Source organism: Mixophyes fleayi, chromosome 11 (assembly GCF_038048845.1).
Source record: "Mixophyes fleayi isolate aMixFle1 chromosome 11, aMixFle1.hap1, whole genome shotgun sequence".
Lineage (NCBI taxonomy): Eukaryota > Metazoa > Chordata > Amphibia > Anura > Limnodynastidae > Mixophyes > Mixophyes fleayi.
The window spans coordinates 62030715-62052798 of NC_134412.1; the positions used below are offsets into that span (position 1 = coordinate 62030715).

At 38.0% G+C, this 22084-nt stretch overlaps 1 protein-coding gene across 1 annotated transcript in view; it reads left to right on the forward strand.

Annotated features, from left to right (window-relative positions):
- The window catches only part of SIK2 (salt inducible kinase 2), a 151035-nt gene extending 131594 nt beyond the window's left edge, over positions 1-19441 (forward strand). Inside the window, exons 10-16 of the mRNA XM_075190861.1 lie at positions 196-357; positions 6294-6537; positions 8908-9192; positions 11324-11481; positions 13219-13332; positions 14956-15047; positions 15495-19441. Coding sequence (XP_075046962.1) covers positions 196-357; positions 6294-6537; positions 8908-9192; positions 11324-11481; positions 13219-13332; positions 14956-15047; positions 15495-16038 — 1599 coding nt within the window. The 3' untranslated portion in view covers positions 16039-19441. The remainder of the gene's footprint in view (positions 1-195; positions 358-6293; positions 6538-8907; positions 9193-11323; positions 11482-13218; positions 13333-14955; positions 15048-15494) is intronic.
- Positions 19442-22084: the final 2643 nt, after the last annotated feature.

The following is a 22084-nucleotide window of genomic DNA, read 5'->3' on the forward strand; positions in this document are numbered from 1 at the left end:
ATAGTCTTATGTCACCAGGATATATAACTGAATTTACAGTTTAGGTGGATTTTTCTTTAAGGTTGGAAGATTGCTAAAATTATAGAATGCACAAGCTGACTAGCTTTATTCCCATTTACAAAGTGTATGCTATAATCTTTGGTGTGAGTTTGAAATATATACTAAATTTATCCTCCATCGATTATGTCTCAATAGACAACCCCAGTGATGTCTCCTGTGAACCTCTTGTCACAAAATGTAAGGATGATGAGGACGCCAATACTCCCAGAAGCCTCCACTGTAGACCCATTCTCTTATCCTCAAACCAGCTGCCAGGCTGACACCACATTCCTAGAGGAAGCAGTGAACACACCAACGGTAAGTAGTTCACCATTCAATATCTATTCTACATGGCATCCAAATAAATATCTTACTCATATCTTGTCTTCAACTATATGCATTCCTTCGCTATAAGGTAACCTTTACTTGAATATTTATTTGGATTGGCTTTTAATTCCTTCAACACTGGGAAATCATTCAAACTACCACTTATATTTTTGGGGACGAATCGATAATCTATTTAATTGTATTGAATACTTCTTAAATGCTTGGTCCTTTGTGTAGCATGTAATTGCATTACAATTCGGTAGCGTGCAACTATTATTTTTTTTTTATTGAAAGTAGGATTCCTAGACACTTACCAGACGGCATTTACTATGTCCATTATCTCCTAGTTAATGCTGAGCTACTCATTCCAGCCTCTAGAACCCTTCCAATTCTCATCCAGACATTCAGGTCTGTTGTCTGACTCTCAGGTCATTATTGATTTGTCTTTTCCTGCAAGTTGTTCTGCTTTCACCCTTGACCATCAGTGTGTCCTCTAAGTGGTACTGTGATAGAAGAAGAAAGAATAATATTAGGAATATGCAGATGGGAAAGGAAACAATAACCAGGGAGAATGCTGAAATCATTCAATGCATTCATAAAAGGGGGCCGATTTATAATGCTGAAATCATCGCAGACATACATAAAAGGGTTCTGATTATAATACTGAAATCATTGCAGACATACATAAAAGGACTCCGACTATAATACGGAAATCATTGCAGACATACATAAAAGGGGGCCGATTTATAATGCTGAAATCATCTCAGACATACATAAAATGGGTCCGATTAGAATACTGAAATCATTGCAGACATACATAAAAGGGCTCTGATTATAATACTGAAATCATTGCAGACATATATAACAGACTCTGATTATAATACTGAAATCATTGCAGACATACATAAAAGGGGGCCGATTTATAATACTGAAATCATTGCAGACGTACATAAAAGGGCTCTGATTATAATACTGAAATCATTGCAGACATACATAAAAGGGGGCCGATTTATAATGCTGAAATCATTGCAGACATACATAAAAGGGGTCTGATTATAATACTGAAATCATTGCAGACATACATAAAAGGGCTCTGATTATAATACTGAAATCATTGCAGACATACATAAAAGGGCTCTGATTATAATACTGAAATAATTGCAGACATATATAAGAGTCTGATTATAATACTAAAATCATTGCAGACATAAAAGGGGTGTAAGAATCTTTCATACCATGTTATGCACATTCTCCGTACCCTGTGACATATGGAATGGCTAAAGGTTGCGCGTGCCATGAAATGTGCTCCTGTTGGTAAAGTACATTTGTATTACAGACAGCAGAGGAGGAGGTTATAATAGGTACATTAACGTTGCACCGATGAACAATCACTTGAAGAGTCGTGATAGTTCAGCTACAGAAAATCTCAACGAGCCACTGAGAGCTGTAAAAACAATGTGTAATATGCTGTATTTTTAGCCGCACCGCAGGGATCCTCTCAGAAATGCGCTGCTGCTTCCACACACACAGGGAACAGCTACATCTTTCCTAAGCGCTCATGAACCAGAGGAATATTACAGGGAAAAATGTCTTTTCCTTGTTAACAAGATTTACTCTGACTAGCTGATAACAGCAGCAACATTTACAGCGTGACTGTTTGTTCACAAATATAAGGTGAGCTGGACAGGCCGATATATAACACAACTTGTGCATTATACATTCAAAATCCTGATTATACCTATATTTAACATTCAGCCTCTGTTTCATTTTTTTATTTAATTTCCTGATTTTGTTTTCATTTAATGGTCATAATAAAATAGCATCGACGTAAAAAAAGAAAACACCAGGATATTGACATCCTTATTACTTATAAAGTTATGTTTCAGCATTGTTTTTACGTTAATGTTTACTGGTCGTCTCCTATATATAGTTAATGCTAAAATGCAACACCACAGCTATCTAATTTCATTGTTCCAACAGACTGTGGTGGTGCGTTCTGGAAGGTGTTAGATAACTGTACGTTATTTCATTGTACCGATTGTTCTGAAAAACGCTATCACCCGACATTTAATACAAAACGTTTAGTGCAGGCAGTAAAGTATAACAGATCAAAATATGCATATTAAATATTTAACGATATAAAGTGATCAGAAAATGTGCTTAGATAGCTGCATGCAATTTTCCTGTCTGTAGCACATTATACTAGAGATCTTATGGGTCTGAAGCTAAAAATGATGAGGAAACCAGGCCACATCTGTTTTTTTTTATAGCGCTGTGAACATACATCCCAACCATCACTATTGCAGCGGGACAGTACTGAATTTAAGGCTCTGTCCCGCCCTGGAAAATGTTTGTCCCGTGGGTGGGAATGTTGGGGGGAAGGGAGGTAGCTAATGTGCCATGCCCCATTGTGATGTGGCCACGCCCTCTTTGTAAGATGGCCTCTCTCTCCCGCCCGGCTAGGTGGAGGGGACACCTTAGGAATCCCTAGAAGGAAGTGCATATGGTAGACATATTTAGTAAAGTATAAACCATACCTGCCAACATTTTGGGGAGGTGGAATGTGAGGACAGAGGGGGTGGGGTGAAATGCATTATTGTTGCCCTGATCCCTTCGATGCAATGATGCCAAAGCATCGTTTTCCCGTGGGGGTGGGGCCAAAATGATGCAATTCACCAAGAATTGCATCATGGGGGCCCCATCCTGCCTACTTCACTAGGAAGTGGCCAGAATGCAATTGGGTTCCATTCTTCCGCATCTGCCCACTCTACTAGGAAGTGGGCAGATGCAGGAGAATGGTCTGCTCTTCTGGGAGTCCGGGAGACCTACCCGGAATTCGGGAGAATGGGCAAGTATGGTATAAACCCTACAATTACTTAATGTATGTGTTATTTAGATCAGAATACACAGTAGAGCTGTAGAATTTTTCACAGTTCCAGACAATATTAATTTTTTAATGTTGGCGCTCACCTTCCTTTGCTTAAATTTTCCGTACACGTTATAAATAATTTTTCACTCTTACAAACACATATAAAACTATTGACCTCTGTTTTTTTTCAGGTTTATACTTAACAACACTGATTTTAACAAAAGGAAAAAATGTGACATTCAGAAATTGTTCCTCCAGAACAAACATATGATACTGTTTTCATTAGGGAAGCCTTAGGGTAATTGTTTAATTTATGTCCTTATAACATGCACATTCTTCCTTTGAGAAAATCCCAGCATGGGCATCCAGTTAAAGGAGAATGCAACGTGTCTTACCGTTATCATGGCCGGAAAGCATTTATACAGTGAAGGAGGCCCCCTCTGGTTTGGAAGTTCATAGGATCAGCTGCTCACAGACGCAGTTTTCCTCTGGAACGATTTCTTAGTCACATCCTGGAGAGAAATGATTAAATTCCCAAGTCTCTGCCACCGTTTCCTGCAATGGCGTTCTGTTAGCTCTTTCCCTGCCAAATGCATTGTTGTCATCTCGCACTGATTTGGGACCAGTCTTTCTGATACAAATCAGTAGTTTTCAGTGTAACACTTTTTCCTGCTAATTATATGGATGTAATGCCGTTGTATGGCACATGATATCATCAAAAGCTTCTATGTGAAGGTAATTAGTCTTTGTCAGGGCACAGCATGTATACCACATAGCCTACAGTCATTTAGGAGTGCTTTTTAAGACACATATTCAGAACTAATTAGACTCCTGATGGAAAATAGATAGAGGATGTACATTTTTAGCGCAATCTTTCTCAGTTTTCCTCTTCAGCTTTCCCTGTTCATTCTTCTGCACCAGACTGAGGGTATCGTTCACTCCACTAGGTTCGGGGCATTCTTGCATATAGGTTAAACATGAATGCACTGTACCTTACTAGAAGAGATAATTTGACTTTAAATGTAAGGTTGACGGGTGACCTGCAGCCTCGTCACTGCACTTCTGATACTAATAAAGTTGACTTTGGTTTGAAAATAAGTAACTCTATTGACTAGAGCAGTGTTGGCTAACCTGTGACACTCCAGGTGTGGTGAAACTACAAGTCCCAGCATGCTTTGCCAATATATTGCTGCTTATTGCTGGAAGGGTATGCTGGGACTTGTAGTTTCGCAACACCTGGAGTGTCACAGGTTATCCAACACTGGACTAGAGTCAGTGTGAGTACGGCTAATCTTCTTGCCATGTTTAGTTGCTTATAGGATAGGAAATGGAAGGAAAAATGATTGGCAAATGGAAATCCTTTGCTCTTTCTATAAAAACACATTGTAACATGGCATGACTCTACATTCCCTTTAAATGACCTAAATGTTTTGATGATTAGATTGTACGCTCCTTCGAGCAGGGCCTCCTCTCCTCCTGTTCTCCACCACCTTAACTCTGCTCTCCAGCTCCTTGTCTCTTCCGTGAGGCCCTTCTACCCCTCTAGCTACCCCGCTGGGGCTCTCGCCTGTCATCTAGCTGTACTTTGAGCTTCCGAGTTACTGTGCTTTTTGTTAACTGTTCCGTGATGTCTCACCCTGTACTGTATTTCTGTCTGTCCCTGTACGGCGCTACGGATACCTAGTGGCGCCCTATAAATTAATAATAATAATAATGATAGGAAATCTACCAAACTGTTTTAGAAAATGAATTATATCTACAAAAAAAATATGTTGTGGCTATAAAGGTGTCTACCCCTTTGCCATTGTTCACATGTTATTTTTTATATCATTGAACCTAAATGTATTCAGATATTCTTACCACTGATAACACAAACTACTCTGTAATATCAAATATCAAAAAGCATCTCTAAAGCTTTTTATGAATTTATTACACATAAAACAAAGGCAGTAATTGATTACATAAGCATTCATCCTCCTTGTTTTAATACTTGGTTAGCTGCAGTTACAGCCATGAGTCTCATTGGGTGAGTCTCTACAAGCTTTGCACAGGTGGACACTGCAGTTTTCACCCAATATTGCTGAAGTGCCATCAGGTTGGATGGCGGCTTTTGGTGAACAGTGATTTGTAAATCATGCACCTGATTCTCAATAGGTTTAAGGTCTGGGCTACTCCAGAACATTTGTTTTTTTTGTATTGATGCCACTCCAAGGTGGCTTTTACTGTATAGTGTATGAATCATTGTCCTTCAAGAACATAAATCTATTCCCAAGTCTTGGATCTGTTGTAGACTGTAACAGGTTTCCTCGTCCTATGTTCCATTTGGACGCAACATGATAACTTTATTGTACCATTCTTGTTTTTCCATGTGTGTATAATGACTTCGGTGCCCTCTTCCTTGAATACATCTGTTTAACCACCAAAAATAAAGAATTATAAAAAAAATCCCAACATGGTACCATCATATGCATGATTTACATGTTGCGGTGAGAGTTTCTATACTGGGACCTAGGGTTGCTACATCATGAAACATTAAAAAATTTCAAATGCGGCAATAGTAACTGATCAGTCCTTGAAATCACCACACCTGCCGTCTTCCAAAAAGAGGTTTGATCTGTAATCATAAATTATGCAGATCTCTAAGTACTAATATGTATTTTTATTGAATTTTAGTTTTTCAAAAGAATATAATTAATTTTAGATGGAAGAGGATCCTCGTCTATTCTTCTGGGCTTCTTTTTATCAAGCCCTAAATCATGCGGAAACATCTTTTTCTGCATTGTTTAGCATTATTAAGTAAAATGACGATTTAACAAAAGCCTAATGCAGGAGATATCAGAGATAACTCCTGCATTAGGCAAATTATAGCATAGTGCCACAGTCCCCATAATATGAAATGGGTCCGCGTTGGAGGCAAATGTATCAAGCTCTAATAAGCTTCGCCACTTTATCTTTTTGTGTTTGCTTCCATAAAGATGGACATAAAGCAGCTCTGCATACTCATCACAGCTATACTGGTAGGACGTTTTTGAAGTCTCATTTCATCTCTCAATAACAGGTTAATGGATGCCTGCTGGACCCGCTGCCCCCTGTAACAATGAGGAAGACTTGCCAGTCTTTGCCAAGCAACATGATGGAGACATCTATCGATGAAGGGATAGAAACAGAAGATGACTCGGAGGATGATCCGGCTGCAGCATTTGAAGCATTTCAGGGCAGACGTAGTGGGCAAAGGCGGCACACGCTGGCAGAAGTGACCAACCAGTTAGTGGTCCTGCCCAGTGTGGCACCAGACATGGAAGGTAAGGTTCTATCATATGGGTAAGAAGGTCATCTAACTCCAGAATGGTTTACTAGTGTATAAGCAGAGTCCGCAGTTGTAATGCACACATAAACATAAGCGTATTGCATTATTTGTTTGGAACAGTTTTCCATACTAAATTCCTATTCCAAAACCAAAGTGATCTAAACACCAGTGTTTTGCATGTTATTCACAATGTCATTACTAAAACAGGGAAGACTTGATACACTACAGAAACTTTATTTGTGTTAAAAATATGTCCTCCAAAGTTTACCAGAATTAAATTATTAATATATCCTTAAAAATGAAGTGCGTCATGCTAAGCAATAACAGGTAGTTTGTTTTTAAATACATAGTTTTAAGTAGAGATGAGTTAAATGATCTTAAGACGTATTAAGCAGAGGAGTAGCAGTTTTAGTGTCTTCTCCTCTAATCTTCACTGAACCCTCCCCCCACACATTATATCGGCAGAGTAATCTCTTATATTTTGAGATACGTTTTTTTTTTTGTTTTTTTTTAAAAAGCAATGTTACCCCTTAATTCTTCCTTACTCCCATGGAATAAATGAGAAGCCTGTCTGTGATAAAGGCTAAATAAGAATATTTGTAATTTTTAAGGTGTTTATATCATTGGGGGGGGGGGGGGGAATTCTGCTGGTAGCAAGTATTGCAAATTACTTTCGTTTTTTGCTTGATAGTTAAGCCCCTATAAATATAATATAATGCACACCAAAAGATGGAGTGGATAGGTAATAAATTCTCTTTGTTAGATACATGCAATAATAATGCATACTTTGTATTTTGATATTTCAGTTTCCACAGAAGAAGTACTCATATCCCTTGTTTTGCAATGTTGGCTTCTGTGGGCTTGTAATCGAGCCACATTTGTGACTAAACTAAACAGGGAGGGACGCTTTGCAAATGAACATTTTTAGTGACCAGTTTCAGTGAATCGAATCAGCGATGTTGTGTTAGAATTCAGAGGAATCCAGCTCTGTGAATTGAAAACGTGGTCACAGTTTTGGCAAGGAGGTGCATGCAGATCCACTTAACAGCTTTTACAACATTTTGCTTTTAATTGTCTTTCAACCTTACTACTAAACCCATTAACCCAGCAACCTTTGTAAAAGAGCTATTTCCAACAAGTGCCTGATTTTACAGATTTGTTTTGGGGATTTTGCCAAAGCTATCTCAAGGGATACTTAGAGGAATGGTGGCATGCACACATTTGTCACTGACAATTTTTCTAAACAAGTGCAGGAAAGTAAGAAATGTTGAGTGTCAAAATGCTGAAAGTTTGTATGGTTTAAAAGTTTGAACATAAACCTGACAACGATAATAAATTGCATTTAAAACATTGTAAAAACACATTTAAATATCAAACTCACAAGCTTGGAAAACGATCTCTTGCTTCAGTGCATAAGGAATTCTGCTGATAAAATGACATAAACATTCGCTTTAATGTGTGCATATTAGCTGTTATTAGGCCTTCAAATCCTATGTATACTTAAACACTTTGACATTAATATTTTGGGACACCTGATGAAAATCACAAATCTTCTCTGTCAGTTTGGGTTATGTTGTAATCCCTATTACACCAAATGTACCTACAATTCAGCACATGCAATTCTGTCCATCATGTTACCAGGACATAAAGTCTGCCAGAATCACATATCTGTAGGTGTTCTTTCCTCAGGGCAGAGTACCTGTTGTAGTCATTGCTTCATACTAGGTGCATGTGGACAAGCAAAAAATTAAATGGGTGGCGCCTTGACAACCTGCTGCCAATCAGAACAATATATTATTGACAGAAGCACAGAATATTTCAGATAGATCAACTCCTGTGTATCAATGTATAGACGGGTTTGGGGTGAAAGGGACTTGGCCAACTTGTAGCCAATACAAGCTCATAAATGTTAATACATACAGGCTGGGACATACATTGTACAAGAGGTAGGACTCCGATAGGAAATCTACCGGGCACACTATTGCTATTTTAGCACATGGAGACATTTAATAACTCTACGTCCCTGTTTGTTGACACTGATATTATTTGCAAACAAGTTAGTCCTCCACCCTTCAACCTCCGTTTGACACTATAGTGATTGCAGCACTGGAGAATAATATATTCTATATACATTGACCTGTACTTATATCTGAGAGCTTGGATACCTCTTCTCTCCAGCTGCTCTCACCAATCCTCTACCCTAGCCAGAATATATTGAGTGCAGATTCCCCCTCTATTTAATATAAATGTTAATACCGGCACAGTAGTGATGTAATGGTCCTGTCACATTGGTGCAGGAAGATTGTGGTGCAATGCATCTTTATATGAAATGAATATAATACATCCAACTTTGTCTCTATTACAGGTAAACTGTTCACTATTGGTAATAACCCATCTCTAGGAAGTGTGGACTCAGAATACGACATGGGATCTATTCAGAGTGACCTCAACTTTCAGGATGATGTTGGAGCTCTGAACGAGGTGACTTTGGCCAACCAGTCAGTCACCAGGCTTACTCCACCATATATAGGACTGAGGCCTACCAACCTGCCTATGCCAGCCATCACCTCCCAAAAGCGGGAAGCTCACAACAGGTCTCCAGTCAGCTTTCGTGAAGGCAGACGGGCATCTGACACCTCACTAACACAAGGTAACACTCATATTTACTTATGTGTTAATTATATTTTTACCTTGGTGAACTAATGATAGATGTTTAGACCGCAGTGCTAATTAACTCCTTCTGCCTAAAATGAATACTGCTCTTCTACTTCCGCCATAAAACAACATTCTGTCACGTAAAAGCCATATGAAGTACTTGTACTTTTGTCCCATTGAATGTGATACATCTGTTATTTATGCTCTCCAATTAATGTCTGGAATTAATGTGCTTCTGTAGTATATTTTTGCAGTTCTTAGATATCTTCTCAATAATTAAAATGAAGACATTATGTGTTAATTCAGCTACGTGGACCTAAAATATCCTCACAAGTCTTCACTTGTCTCTTACGTGCCACAATTCTGTCGTATTGAGACATTTTATTAGATTAATTGGAATTGGCATTCAGGAGAAAATATTATGTCCATGATAAAGACACTGCTTTAAGGGAGAAATTTAATTCATGTCCCATAGGAACCTCACGTGTGTTGTGGCTTGTTTCCAGGTATTATGATAACTAAAACACCGCTAATCGTCAGTGTTTTTGGTATGAAACATCTGTGGAATCTCATCACGTGAGTCTCCAGTGAGACTTCGTTTAGTATTGAATACACCCCAAAACTCCATTTCTTTCAATAGCCCCCCCCCCCCCTTAGCGCTTCTGCTGTGGTTCCCCTTCCTCCTCCCAAGGATCCATACGATTTCCCGTTTGCAGTTGCAGTCACAGAGATTAAAGCACTGATGCGTTATGGCCTTAATATTCTGAGCTATAAACAGGCGTTATTTTACTAATGCAACTGATTGGATTCCCAACTGGCCGCTGCTCTTCTCCACTTAGGTGCTGCATTAAGTACATACCTTAGCCTGAGCAGGGGCGGATCTAGAAAACGACTGTACCCGGGGCGATTTAGGGGGGGGCGATTTAGGCCCCGCCCCTTTCTAACAGTTTAGGCTGCCGACGGCTGCACACTATGTGCAGGTCTGTCCAGCCGTGACAGGCAGGGACAGTGTGCTGCCCGGCTGCTCTGATTGTGTTTTAAACACAATCAGAGCAGCCGGGCAGAACACTGTCCCTGCCTGTCACGGCTGGACGGACCTGCACATACTGTGCAGCCGTCGGCAGCAAGTGTCTGCTAGGGGGGGGGGGCGATCGCCCCGATTGCCCATCCCCCCTGGATCCGCCACTGAGCCTGAGCCGGTTTGTAATCAACCCCCAGATTTATATATTGCAAGAAGAGTGCTTTCCTCCTCGTCCTCCTTGTAGGGACTGCTAAAGACAGGAGTCCAGGGGTAGGGTGCTCCACTAGAGTTCTAGTGGAGGTCTCTATTAAAAGAGAAGGGGTGTCCAAACATGTACTTTTAAAGATCAGTACCTCATTTGTAACAATTTAGCCATGTATCTACTAATGACACCATCAGCTGTTTCCATTTAGAGGTAGATATATTTTGGGTAAACTTTTGAACCTGCCTCTAAGATTACAACTTTCATCATCTTATGAAGTTCTCACTGGAAACTATTTTGATTGTAAAATCCTAAGTTTAGTAAAAATGTATTTCCTGAATAGGAGGTCCTAAGATAAATGCACATTCTGACTAAATAAATTTCAATTTGCCTAAAATCCAAGACATTTCTGGTAATTGTAAAATAGAATGTTTTCTACATTTTGAAAATGGACTTCAAGTAGAAATAAGCTGAATTCTAATGTCAGGGATTCATCGTAAGTGGACGGATGAAAGTCACAATAATTATTTGACTTTCCGATGCAGCCTACTGAGGTTGAGACAGATCCTGCTGCTCTACTCTAAACTCTAAACTCAGATTAATCAGACTATCCACAACTTCCAAAGATGTCAATTTGGTTCTTGTGTATATGGAAAACTTGTAGGTTTTGATGATATGATACTTCTCATAATGTACCGTTTACATTCCCTGTTTAGAACTTTCTTACATTCCCTGTGCAGTGTATTTATGGTTGGAGACGAGTGAAAAAATCAGATGTAAATAGTAAATATTTCTAGGGTTATTTTCCCTGAAAGATTACATTGGTGTAGTTATAATTTCCTAACAATTGTACATATTCACTGGTGTTCACCGTTTCACCTATCTCTTTATACAAATCAAAAGGAATTGTGGCATTCCGACAGCACCTCCAGAATTTGGCAAGAACCAAGGGTATCTTAGAACTCAACAAGATCCAAATGCTGTATGAGCAAATGGGACCCACCGAAGACCCAAATCTGGTCAGCGCATCCCATCACCTCCAAGATCTCAGCCACCCCCAGGTATAGTGTAAGCCATACTGAGTGTGGCCTATATAATTGTACAAAAACATTACAGTAAACCATTTCTCAATATTGTAATATTCATTACGTTATAGCTTACATAAACTTACATGGGGTTGTAGATTTTTGGATTTTAACATGTTTAATGATTATAATTTGTTTATACATTTATGGTTCATTTGCAAACCTTTTAAAATGTATTATGTTTTTGCTACAAGATATTTATTGGCATAAAAGTAACAATACTTTGCGAGCTAGAGTGGATAAAATGTTCATGGTAGTCTTCAAAGATTCCGAGAATGCAGAGCAGCAACGTATGGCCCTACAAGGGAATCGGGAGGAACTGGTAGTTTGAATTCCACAGGAGAAGAGACTAAATACTATATCTTAGGTTAAAAGTTTTATAAGAAATTTGTTTTGACATTTAGCTTTTTCATCACTAGTACCAAATCCATTTTTTCTTTAAATTGTAATAAAGTAGTCATGTAGTACAATCATGTACTAATTTGTGGACAGAAGGAAAATTTTTAAGAATGTTAAGGGGATATTTAAGTAACTAACAAACTGATTAATTTGTTTACGCAAGCGTCAGGGGTTCTACTTCCTCCCATGTTTTCAATACTTACAGCATACATCCGACATGAGATGTGGTAGAGTAGTATCATCATCATCACCATTTATTTAATATAGCACCACCAATTTCACAGCGCTGTACAGAGAATTTTTGTCCCTCACATCAGTCCCTGCCCCTTTGGAGCTTACAGTCAAATTTCCCTAACACTCAGGCACACACAGATACACACTCACACTAGGATTAATTTTGTTAGCAGCCAGTTAAGCTACCAGTATGTTATTGGGGTGTGGAAGGAAACCGGAGCACCTGGAGAAAACTCACACAAACACGGGGAGAACAAACAAACTCCTCACAGATAAGGCCATGGTCAGGAATTTAACTGATGACCCCACTGCTGGGAGGCAACAATGCTAACCACTAAGCCAACATGCTGTAAGGCAGCACAGTGCTTAGCATTGCTGTCTCACAGCGCTTGAGTCATGGTTTTGATACCGTTCAGGGCCCTATCTGTGATGGGTTTGTATGTTCTCCCTGAGTTTGTGTGTGGTTTCCTCTCACACTCCAAAGACATACTTGTAGGTTAACTGGCTTTTGACAAAATTAACTCTAGTGTGAGTGTCCGTGTGGTAGGGAATATAGATCGTAAGCTCCATTGGGGGGGGGACAAATATTCTATGTGAAGCGCTGCACAATATGTAAGCGCTATATAAATGACTGTAAATGATAATAGTTATCCTCGCCTGCTGAGCTGAACACCCGTTTCTGCATACATTGGTATAAAGGAGAAAGGCGGGGGGAAATATCTCATGTTAGGTGAGACATGAGTAGTGTGTTGGAATTATTTTGAAATGAGTGGGGGAGGCAATGAGGGGGGGAGGCAGACCATTGTCGGTCACCAGCTTGTGCAATTGATATAGCAAATAAGCAACTATAATAAAGGAAAGGCACAGAGCAAGGGGTATCCATAACAAAGTAATACAAGCCAATTTGAAAGTTACTCTGTTAAATTTTGCAACAGATGTCCGAAATTAATTCTTGATTTTAGTTCCCTTTTAGAATAATATAATTAATACAAATCTGGTAGTCAAGAAGCCGGCACGATTGATATTAATGTAGGTTTGTATCTTAGGTTCAGTACGCTGATCAGCATTATTGTTTTACAGTCCGATATCTCTGCACAACTTCCAAATATGTCAACATTTCCCAATGGCATTCAACCCCAGCTCCTGTCTAGACGTCAGAGTTTGGAGACTCAGTATCTACAGCACAGACTGCAGGTATGACTCTCATCACACAGTATTGATTTTTTTCTAACCATACCTTGTTTATAATTAACTGTGATTGGTGAACTATGTACAGAATATTTAGTGCTGTCTGGCTGGCCGAGTGTGTACAGCACATACCATTCCTATCCTAAAAGTGAAAAGGTTACTGTTTGAAATAAAGAGTAAGCGGTGCCAAATTATATTTGGGAAGAAATACACTACTAAATGGTAGTTAAAAAAATTTCTAAAAATATTAAATATATCTATAAGCACTGAAAATTATGGTCATACATATTACTGAAAGAAGTGAAATGAAATATGTGCTCTGGGCAGGCAACGGGCTAAATAATAATTAAATATGGTAAAAGTCTTGTGTGGAAGAAGCGTTAACCAATGATTTAAGCTATTCTTGGAGCACCAGGAAAAAAATGAGGTGTGAGTCTGCACAGTGTCATGTAACTACCATGACAACCACAGTCTCATGATACATGATGTAGTGAGCAAATATGCTGTGGAACGCCCTTCTAAGCTGGGGCGGTACACCTGTCAAACCGTAACGCAGGTGTCCTAAGGCGAGCTCAGGGAGGACAGAAACCTCCCGTGGAGCCCTTCTGCAGAAGCTCTGTCTGCACTGTAAACTTCCTCCTTCCCCTCCCCCCTGCCTTCACATGACATGCCAAGAGCCTGAGCCTTAGAATGTGTGTATAAGTGGCAGTGATACTTGTCTGCCGTCCATAGAGATTTTGAAAAGGAGATAATAATTTGTAGGACGACATAAAAATAAGATGCATGCTTAAAAGATGCTTAACTTGCAATTTAAAGACAAATCTTGTATGTGGGATTAACGTAATCGGCTTTATATCAACTATTAGTGCAGTATCATTAATGAATGATAAATTATGTTGAATGATGACCACATTTGAGTAGGTAGGGTGACACACACAGACACACACACACAGCTTTGCAAAATAGTAACCAGACACTTTCACAGGTCTAACTTGCAGTAGTCTGATATGCCGCAGTAGTCTGATATGCCGCAATAGCACATTTTTGCTATTTGTCCTGTTATTATATAATCTTTATATATATATATATACATTTCTTCCCCAACATAGGAAACCTATTGCTTTAATTGGTTACTGTAAATTCTGAAACAATGACATGAATTTGTTGAAGTCCCTTTTGGCTGTGAGACAGGCATGTGCGTTTACTGCATAACATTTGGTACAATAGCACTGATTACATATGAAACATTCTGAGTTTAATTTGCTTGTGGCTTTTCCTGCATATATTCCAGGCATTGGCTAAATTATCTATATATCATTAGCATGTAGATGTGTTACATTTGATTTACCAATTGGTCAAGTGCACACATTGTAAAAGTTGGAGACTGTCACACAAAGAGCTTCTAGTGAGTGACGGGCTTCCAGGGTTCCTGTTTCAAAACTCACATTCTTTCAGCCAACAGCAGCAGAATTGCTAGGGTTTTTTTCTTCTCAATTTAATAGCTGCACTTATTTGTTTCCTAGTGGGCATGATCAGAAGTTCATACTACCAGGTCACTTTTCTAATTGGACTGTCAGTGATATGACTTATTGCTTCACATTCTCAAACAAGGTCTTCGTTCCTTTGCAGAAAGGGAGCCTACTAGCGCAGACTCAGAACAGCTGCCAAATGTATTGCAAGGAAACACCCAGAAGTTTGGAGCAGCAACTTCAGGAACACAGGTAACCATGACAACCAGGATGCTCTCTAGAGCTTGATTTTCTGTGGTGCCCAATACATGTTATTATTATTAACTGTAAGCTATGATATGGCACAATGACTAGCAAAATGGTTGGGCTATTGATTGCAATGTTGAGCTTAGAAAATATGAGTAGGAAGAGATAGGATGTGGGGATCAAACCTTCTCTCAGGGCACCTTCTTATTTGCTTTACTGACTGTTGAGAATCATAGACCCATGTAGAAAAACACTGTTAATAAATAAAATGGCAAATAATTGCAAATACAAGTACAATCCATGCCGTATACTTATCAGGCAGTGCAATTGGCATGGTGCCTGTGAGTAGAGCATTGACACCTCTTCTGTTAGCATAGAGCTGGAATCTATTGTATATGTTTAGATTATGGTAAGTTTCAAGTGTTATAGCTAACTATGGTTTCAATCAAACAGGTTACACCAGAAGCGTCTCTTCCTCCAGAAGCAACCACAGCTGCAGGCGTACTTCAACCAGATGCAGATAGCAGAAAACGCCTATCCGATGCAAGGGCAGCAGCTCCCATTGGAGGCCGTGCAACAGAGCCAGTTCAGCTTGTCTCAGCCACTTAGTCCTGTGTTGGAGCCAGCTTCTGATGAAATGCAATATGATCCATTCTTAAGTCAGTATCACAAGCTGCATTCCCAGCAGATGCAACACATGGTACAGCCCAGCCAGCCACAGGTTGTAATTCACGTACAGCAGCCTCCATTACAGTATGCTTACCAGACCTGCGAATTAACTGGGGCGCAAATACATGAACCAGAATATACAAACCAATGTCAGTATTCTATGACTTCAGCTCAACAAGGTGGAATGGTAATGCACGAAAACCAGGGTAGTCCAACAGGACACGATCCTTTGTCGTCTTACAAAACCTTGACCCTCAATGAATCTTTTGACTGTGAGATGATGGAAACTGTTGACTCTCAGCACAGTGGCTATGTTTTGGTGAATTAGCCTTTCTGCAGATTATCGTATCTGATACATGACAGTAGGGTCAAACATGTAGGAGGAGAGAGTTAATTTGTAACTGCTTTTTTTCGTTAGTCCCAACTCAAGTGAGGAAGAAATCTCCTTGACCTGGTTTCTAACATGGAATCTGGCTTACAGAGCGGAGTTGTATTGCTGGATTTCACACCTTTTTCATGTTACAGGTCCTAGAAACTTGGAAAAAAAGTGATAAGGAATCCTGTAAAGAAGTAATTATAAGGAGAACATTTTGTGGATCTGCTAGTGGAGAAGATACTTAAAGTTAAATCAGCATGTTGGTCTACTAGATTAGCATGCTGGTCCTCAAGGCTCCTGCAGCGTCAAGCTCTCTTAAGACAAAGCACCATTAAAAGCAATATAGTTTTTCAGGGAACTTTGTAACGTGACCCTAACATTCTAAGCTTAGCTACTGAGATAGGCAACAAGCACCTTCCAAAAGAACACGGAGAAGCCGAGAACTCATCATAGTTACTGATGTCTACACTACTGTTTGGAGGTACTCATGTCACAATGAACCTCAGCAAAAGTATGGAGTCTTGGTGTGATGACCTAACTAAGAGACTCCTTTTGCTTAAAGATTGACTGGAGAAAGACAATAAGCTTCCCAAATTTCATGGACAACATCAGTTTGAGGTTAGACAACTTTTTGGAGGTAGAACAGGATGACTATGTCATAAATTATTGGCAGAAGATGTAAAAGACATTATGCTGGCTCTTCTCTCTGCTGGAGGAAAAACAGGTTTTGGGAGATGACACAATTGTTACAAAACTGTCACTTTTGATGAAGAAATAATAATCTTGACTGTGTTTTCAGGTCACAGTAATACTATATGTTGTTATTTGTTGACAAAGCTTTGTAAATTTGGTAAACTATTTAGATTTTAGTCAGGAAAACACAAAATGAGCTACAAAATATGTGTGATGTGTGGTAGTTTTGTGCCTTTATGGGTTCTTTTTTCATAATAGAATATACCTTTCTTTTTCGGATGAAAAACAAAGTTAGACGATACCCCATTTCTATCAATGCTACATCCAAAGTCAATTCAGAGTTTGTGTGTATGTTCGTCTGTTCCACTGTGTGGAATGCAAAAAGCGTTTTAATTAATTCAATGTCTTGATTGCTCATGTGTAGAAAAATGTTTTAAAAAGTATTATAGCAATATTTAATTATATTTAATGTCATGAACTGTTGATATTAATCATGGCAATGGATGTTTCATGAAAAAGCTGAAGTGATGGAGTTATCGTTCCCTAAAAGCAGATACCCATGTATCTAATGAGGTTAGCATTCATAATAGGTTACTCTAGCTAGAGCCGTAACCTCAAATTCAGTACATCCACGTTACTCATCCACGTGTTGCACTTTCTGTAGAGTCAAGACTTAACATAGCCATAATGTGATAAAACGTTTGTAAAGACTAAACGCCAGTGGTATTAATTAATTTACTTTCCCTTGAAGCATGTCTCAACCTGATTTGTTAATTCTGAACCCCATAACACTAATTTAAACTGACCACAATCCAAGACATCACCCTGTCCAGTGTCCACCCACATAGACTAGTATATATCAAAAATGTAACAAATCTGCCAATTTGAATTCACAATTGCCTTCTTCACCATAATAGGCAACAACCAAACAGGGAATATATTGCAAGGTACAAAGAGCGAAATTTGTGATAATCGCATGTTTATTCCTATACACAAATGGTAAATTTTGTGTTTAATTTTTCTTAATTTATTTTTTTTAAATAAATGACCAATTCTTACCACCCTGTTAGATCCAAATTTGCTAAAGAAATAGCAAAGTCTAAATTTAAAAATACATGATTTATGGGTTAATTCGTACTTTCTAGATATCAAATAATATTGTGGTTTTTTTTTTAACTGACACTTTAAAAATAAGACAATTAAATAAGCAACTATGTCCCAATCAGATAGGTAATTATATCCCTGGGTCTGTCTTTTAATGCAGTAGTTAAAACTACTGGAATAATTTTTCCTGTAATAGAGAACACAGTCTAAAATGAGAGAAATAACATTTAAATACAACAATTCTATGTTCACATTTTTGCAAAATGGGTTGATTGTTAAAAAAATGTACCCCTTTAAAGAATGCCTATATTTTGGAAAATCCCCCCTAGCAGTGTTACTTACTGGGTACCATCGCTGACTTGCCTGAAGAATAGTGTTGTTCTAATCTTTTAGGCCAGTTTTTAGTTGTCACTGCTATGAGTTAGAATGTTTTACTGCACAAGAGGCGGTGGATAGCAATGGTGTCATGATTATCTTAGAAAACAAAATTAAAAAGCCATAAAAACGTTATCTGAGAAAATTATATTTCAGAGTCTTATTATCAAATTGTCATGGACATTTGCTGAAGATAATTTCGTATTCAAATACAAATGTATTTGTTTTTGTTCCCCTAATCTATTCTGCATTGGAATTAAATATTTTGATACTGTTCATAATGGGAAGTTTGGCTTTTTTGCCGGTATAAATTTAACCGAACCCAAAAAGAAAAGCGTACCTGAAAATCAAATTTATTATGTGAAAGGGTATATTGTAATATTCACCAAATAATATATAATAATTTTTGAACCTTCATAGAAGACTGACATCCAATCTGATGATCCAATATGCCTAACAACGATCCTGTTCTGTATGTCATTATAGGGCATAATGGTCTTTTTTGGGGCCACACGCTACAATATCTCAAATTGTAGCTATCATTATTTTGACTTTTACATTCCTAAATACATATAGATCATCAGACTTAGAGTCCAAAGGAAAGTTACTAATACCGGGTTCACTGAAACATTAAAGTCCATATCTTACGTTTCATCTAAGCACAGGTAGTCAAAATAAATATAAATATATATATATATATATATATATATATATATATATATATATATATATATATATATATATATATATATTTATTTATAGCAGTGGATGTTGATCTTCTTAACATGACAGTATTTTGTATTTTAAGCAATAGATTTCCTTTGGAGGTCTTATTAATTTTATATTATTTGGTGAATTCATATGGACTTGTGCATTAAGGCATAAGTGGACCAATAGAACCTCATGTCTTTGTACCCAACGAGTTGCATGTGGATTCCTTTTTGTCTAAAAAATAGTAGATTGATGTCTATGGAATCTTTCTCTTTAATACAGAGCAAATGTTTTGACTCTAAATCGCTCAGTCTATGTTTTATACACACAGGGTAGAGAGTCCTAAATGTTATAATTATTTTAGATGTTCTGGAATATACATGTCAAGACAGGTCGTTTTTGCTTAATAAACTGCAGTTATTTTCTGATGGATACTGGGGGGCGGAAGTTATTTATGTTCCGGTTTTATTTTATCAATAAACAAATTGCTTTTAGTAATTTAATAATCATGATAAGCTGACATTCACAAATAGATCACAATCACTAAAGAGCATTTTTAGTAATTACTGTAAATTCTAAACTTTCAATATTATTTTAGGTTTGGGTACTTTACTATATACCAGTGTTGGCTAACCTGTGACACTCCAGGTGTTATGAAACTACAAGCCCCAGCATGCTTTGCCAATATATAGCAGCTTATTGATGGAAGGGTATGCTGGGACTTGTAGTTTCACAAAACCTGGAGTGTCACAGGTTAGCCAACACTGCTATATACCCTCACCCAATGTTAGATCTGTTCATACCTCCCAACATTCCGGAATGAAAATAGAGATAAAGCTGGCACGTCTCTCAGCCCACACAGTGACGTCCCATTAATATGCTATGGCCACCACCCCCCCTCCATTCCCCCCCAGAATCCCAATTTACCATGGCAGAACACAATCCAGTCCCTTTTACCCTCTGGAAACTAAGATATTTGGAGGAGATATTTGTTTTCAGTGCTCAGCATCTCAGGTCAGGGCAATATGATTGATGATCAAATCTGGAAAATGGAACTGACAGTTTTAAATAGGTGCTGAATACATATATATATATATATATATATATATATATATATATATATATATATATATATATATATATATATGTGTGTGTATATGTATGTATATATATATATATATATATATATATATATATATATATGTAATTGATTGCTGCTGTAGCTTGTAAATAAAGAGCAGACTAAGCTCTAATTATCCCTAACATTAGGAATTAATTAATTGTGAGGAATGGGTTTAACCATTCTTAGTAGAATGAATCCTGTTGGATTTGAGAAAACCTAAGCTATATTTGATGAGACACTTCTAGCTATTAATCACCTAAAGAAAAATTAAAAACTCTTTCAGGGCAATCTGTTGCTTTGTGAAATAATACAAATTTGCCATCAATCAAGCAGGTGTAAAACTCCATCTATTTTGTACTTAAATCAACAGCATCTGGACACCAGAGAACAACCGCTGCTACAAGTCGCCTAAATCCGCATTCAACCCTATTCATATGTATAGAATTTGTGTGGCAAAAATCAGTCTCAGCTAGACTTGAATTCAAAAGGAGATGGTAAAACTACCTTAATGCAATATGTAAATGAAGTAAGACTCCTAATAGCAATGTCATGTGTGTGACCAAATCTCAACTGGCAATAAAATTATATATATATATAGATATATATTTTGTCAGTTAACATTATACATAAGAAATAACCTATGTAAAGAATAATGAAGGAGAACATTTGTTTGCTATGTGTTATATTACTGCCTTCTGCCACAGAAATGACACAAAGGGACTTATTTTATAGTATAAACAATGCACAAATGTACTGTTACTCATATCAACCTATCAGATCATAGCTGTCATTTTTCTTGCACAGGTGCTAACATCTGATTGGTTGCTGTGTATTACAGCACATGTATAGAAAAGTCACAGTGCTATTATATAAAGCCCCAATTTATCTCGGTGCAGTGTTTGACCTCCTTGCTTGAGTTTGGCACCACAAATGATAGAATTAAAGCCTAAAAATGATAATTAATAATTTGATTATTTTTAAAAGGTTAGACATTTATGTCTCTTTTTCAGTTTTACGTCCCTTTGTCATACGCATAAGAAAACAACGAGATTGAAAAATAAATAAATGCAATAATTGGTATGTTTTTATCTTTAGTTCATAGATGCCTTTCGTGGTGACTGGGTGAAAACTGTCTTGAGGATCTTGTCATTAAAAACTAGTAAATACAAAATCTCTGGGTTTTGTTTTATTGCTTTTTTTAAGAAGTACGCTGTACGGGCTATTATTTTCAGGTTAGTTCGTTAAAACGTCCTAATTACAGTAGTCAGTTGACTGTTTGGCTCTCAACGCACAAGGGACATTGTCAATTACAGTTTGTCTGCATTATTGTAGCAGAAATGGATAATGTGGTTTGCGTAATAATAAAGATGTTTCAGTACAAGACTGGTGTGGTATTTTGTCATTTTAAATATCTGCCTTGTAGTGCACAATAAAGCTACATGGACACTACACTGCTGAATCTGCTTAGCATGAATACAGCATGACATTGGCTCACACTTTTCAACAGATACTGTAACTTTATATAAGCACTTATGTACCACGCTGAGCACTTGACTATCACTTGACTATTTCCATTCTGAGTGCAGTGCCCCATACAATCATGCTTTTCTGTTTCTCTCAGTCCTGGTAATTCAATTAATTTCATGACCGGGTGCACCCCTTCTCTATTAGTATTGCTCACCATATAAGACAAATTAAGATTTATAAGAGAAGGGTGAATGGATTACCTGGTGCGGTCATCTCTTTTGTTAATACAGCACTTGACTATCAAGCAATTTTCTTTTTTATAATGCTAGCCACACACGGGAAGGCTGGCAAATTTTAGCTGGGGGAAACTCTACTTAGCAGCCTATTTTAATGGCAAAAAAATGCAGGTGGCTCAGTGACCCAGACTAATCTAGCCCACTATGGGACTAGCCCAGGGGGCAGATTCCCCCCCTGCCCCTGGCCACACATGAGCTGATGTGTAATCTTGGCCCAACCAACAGGGTC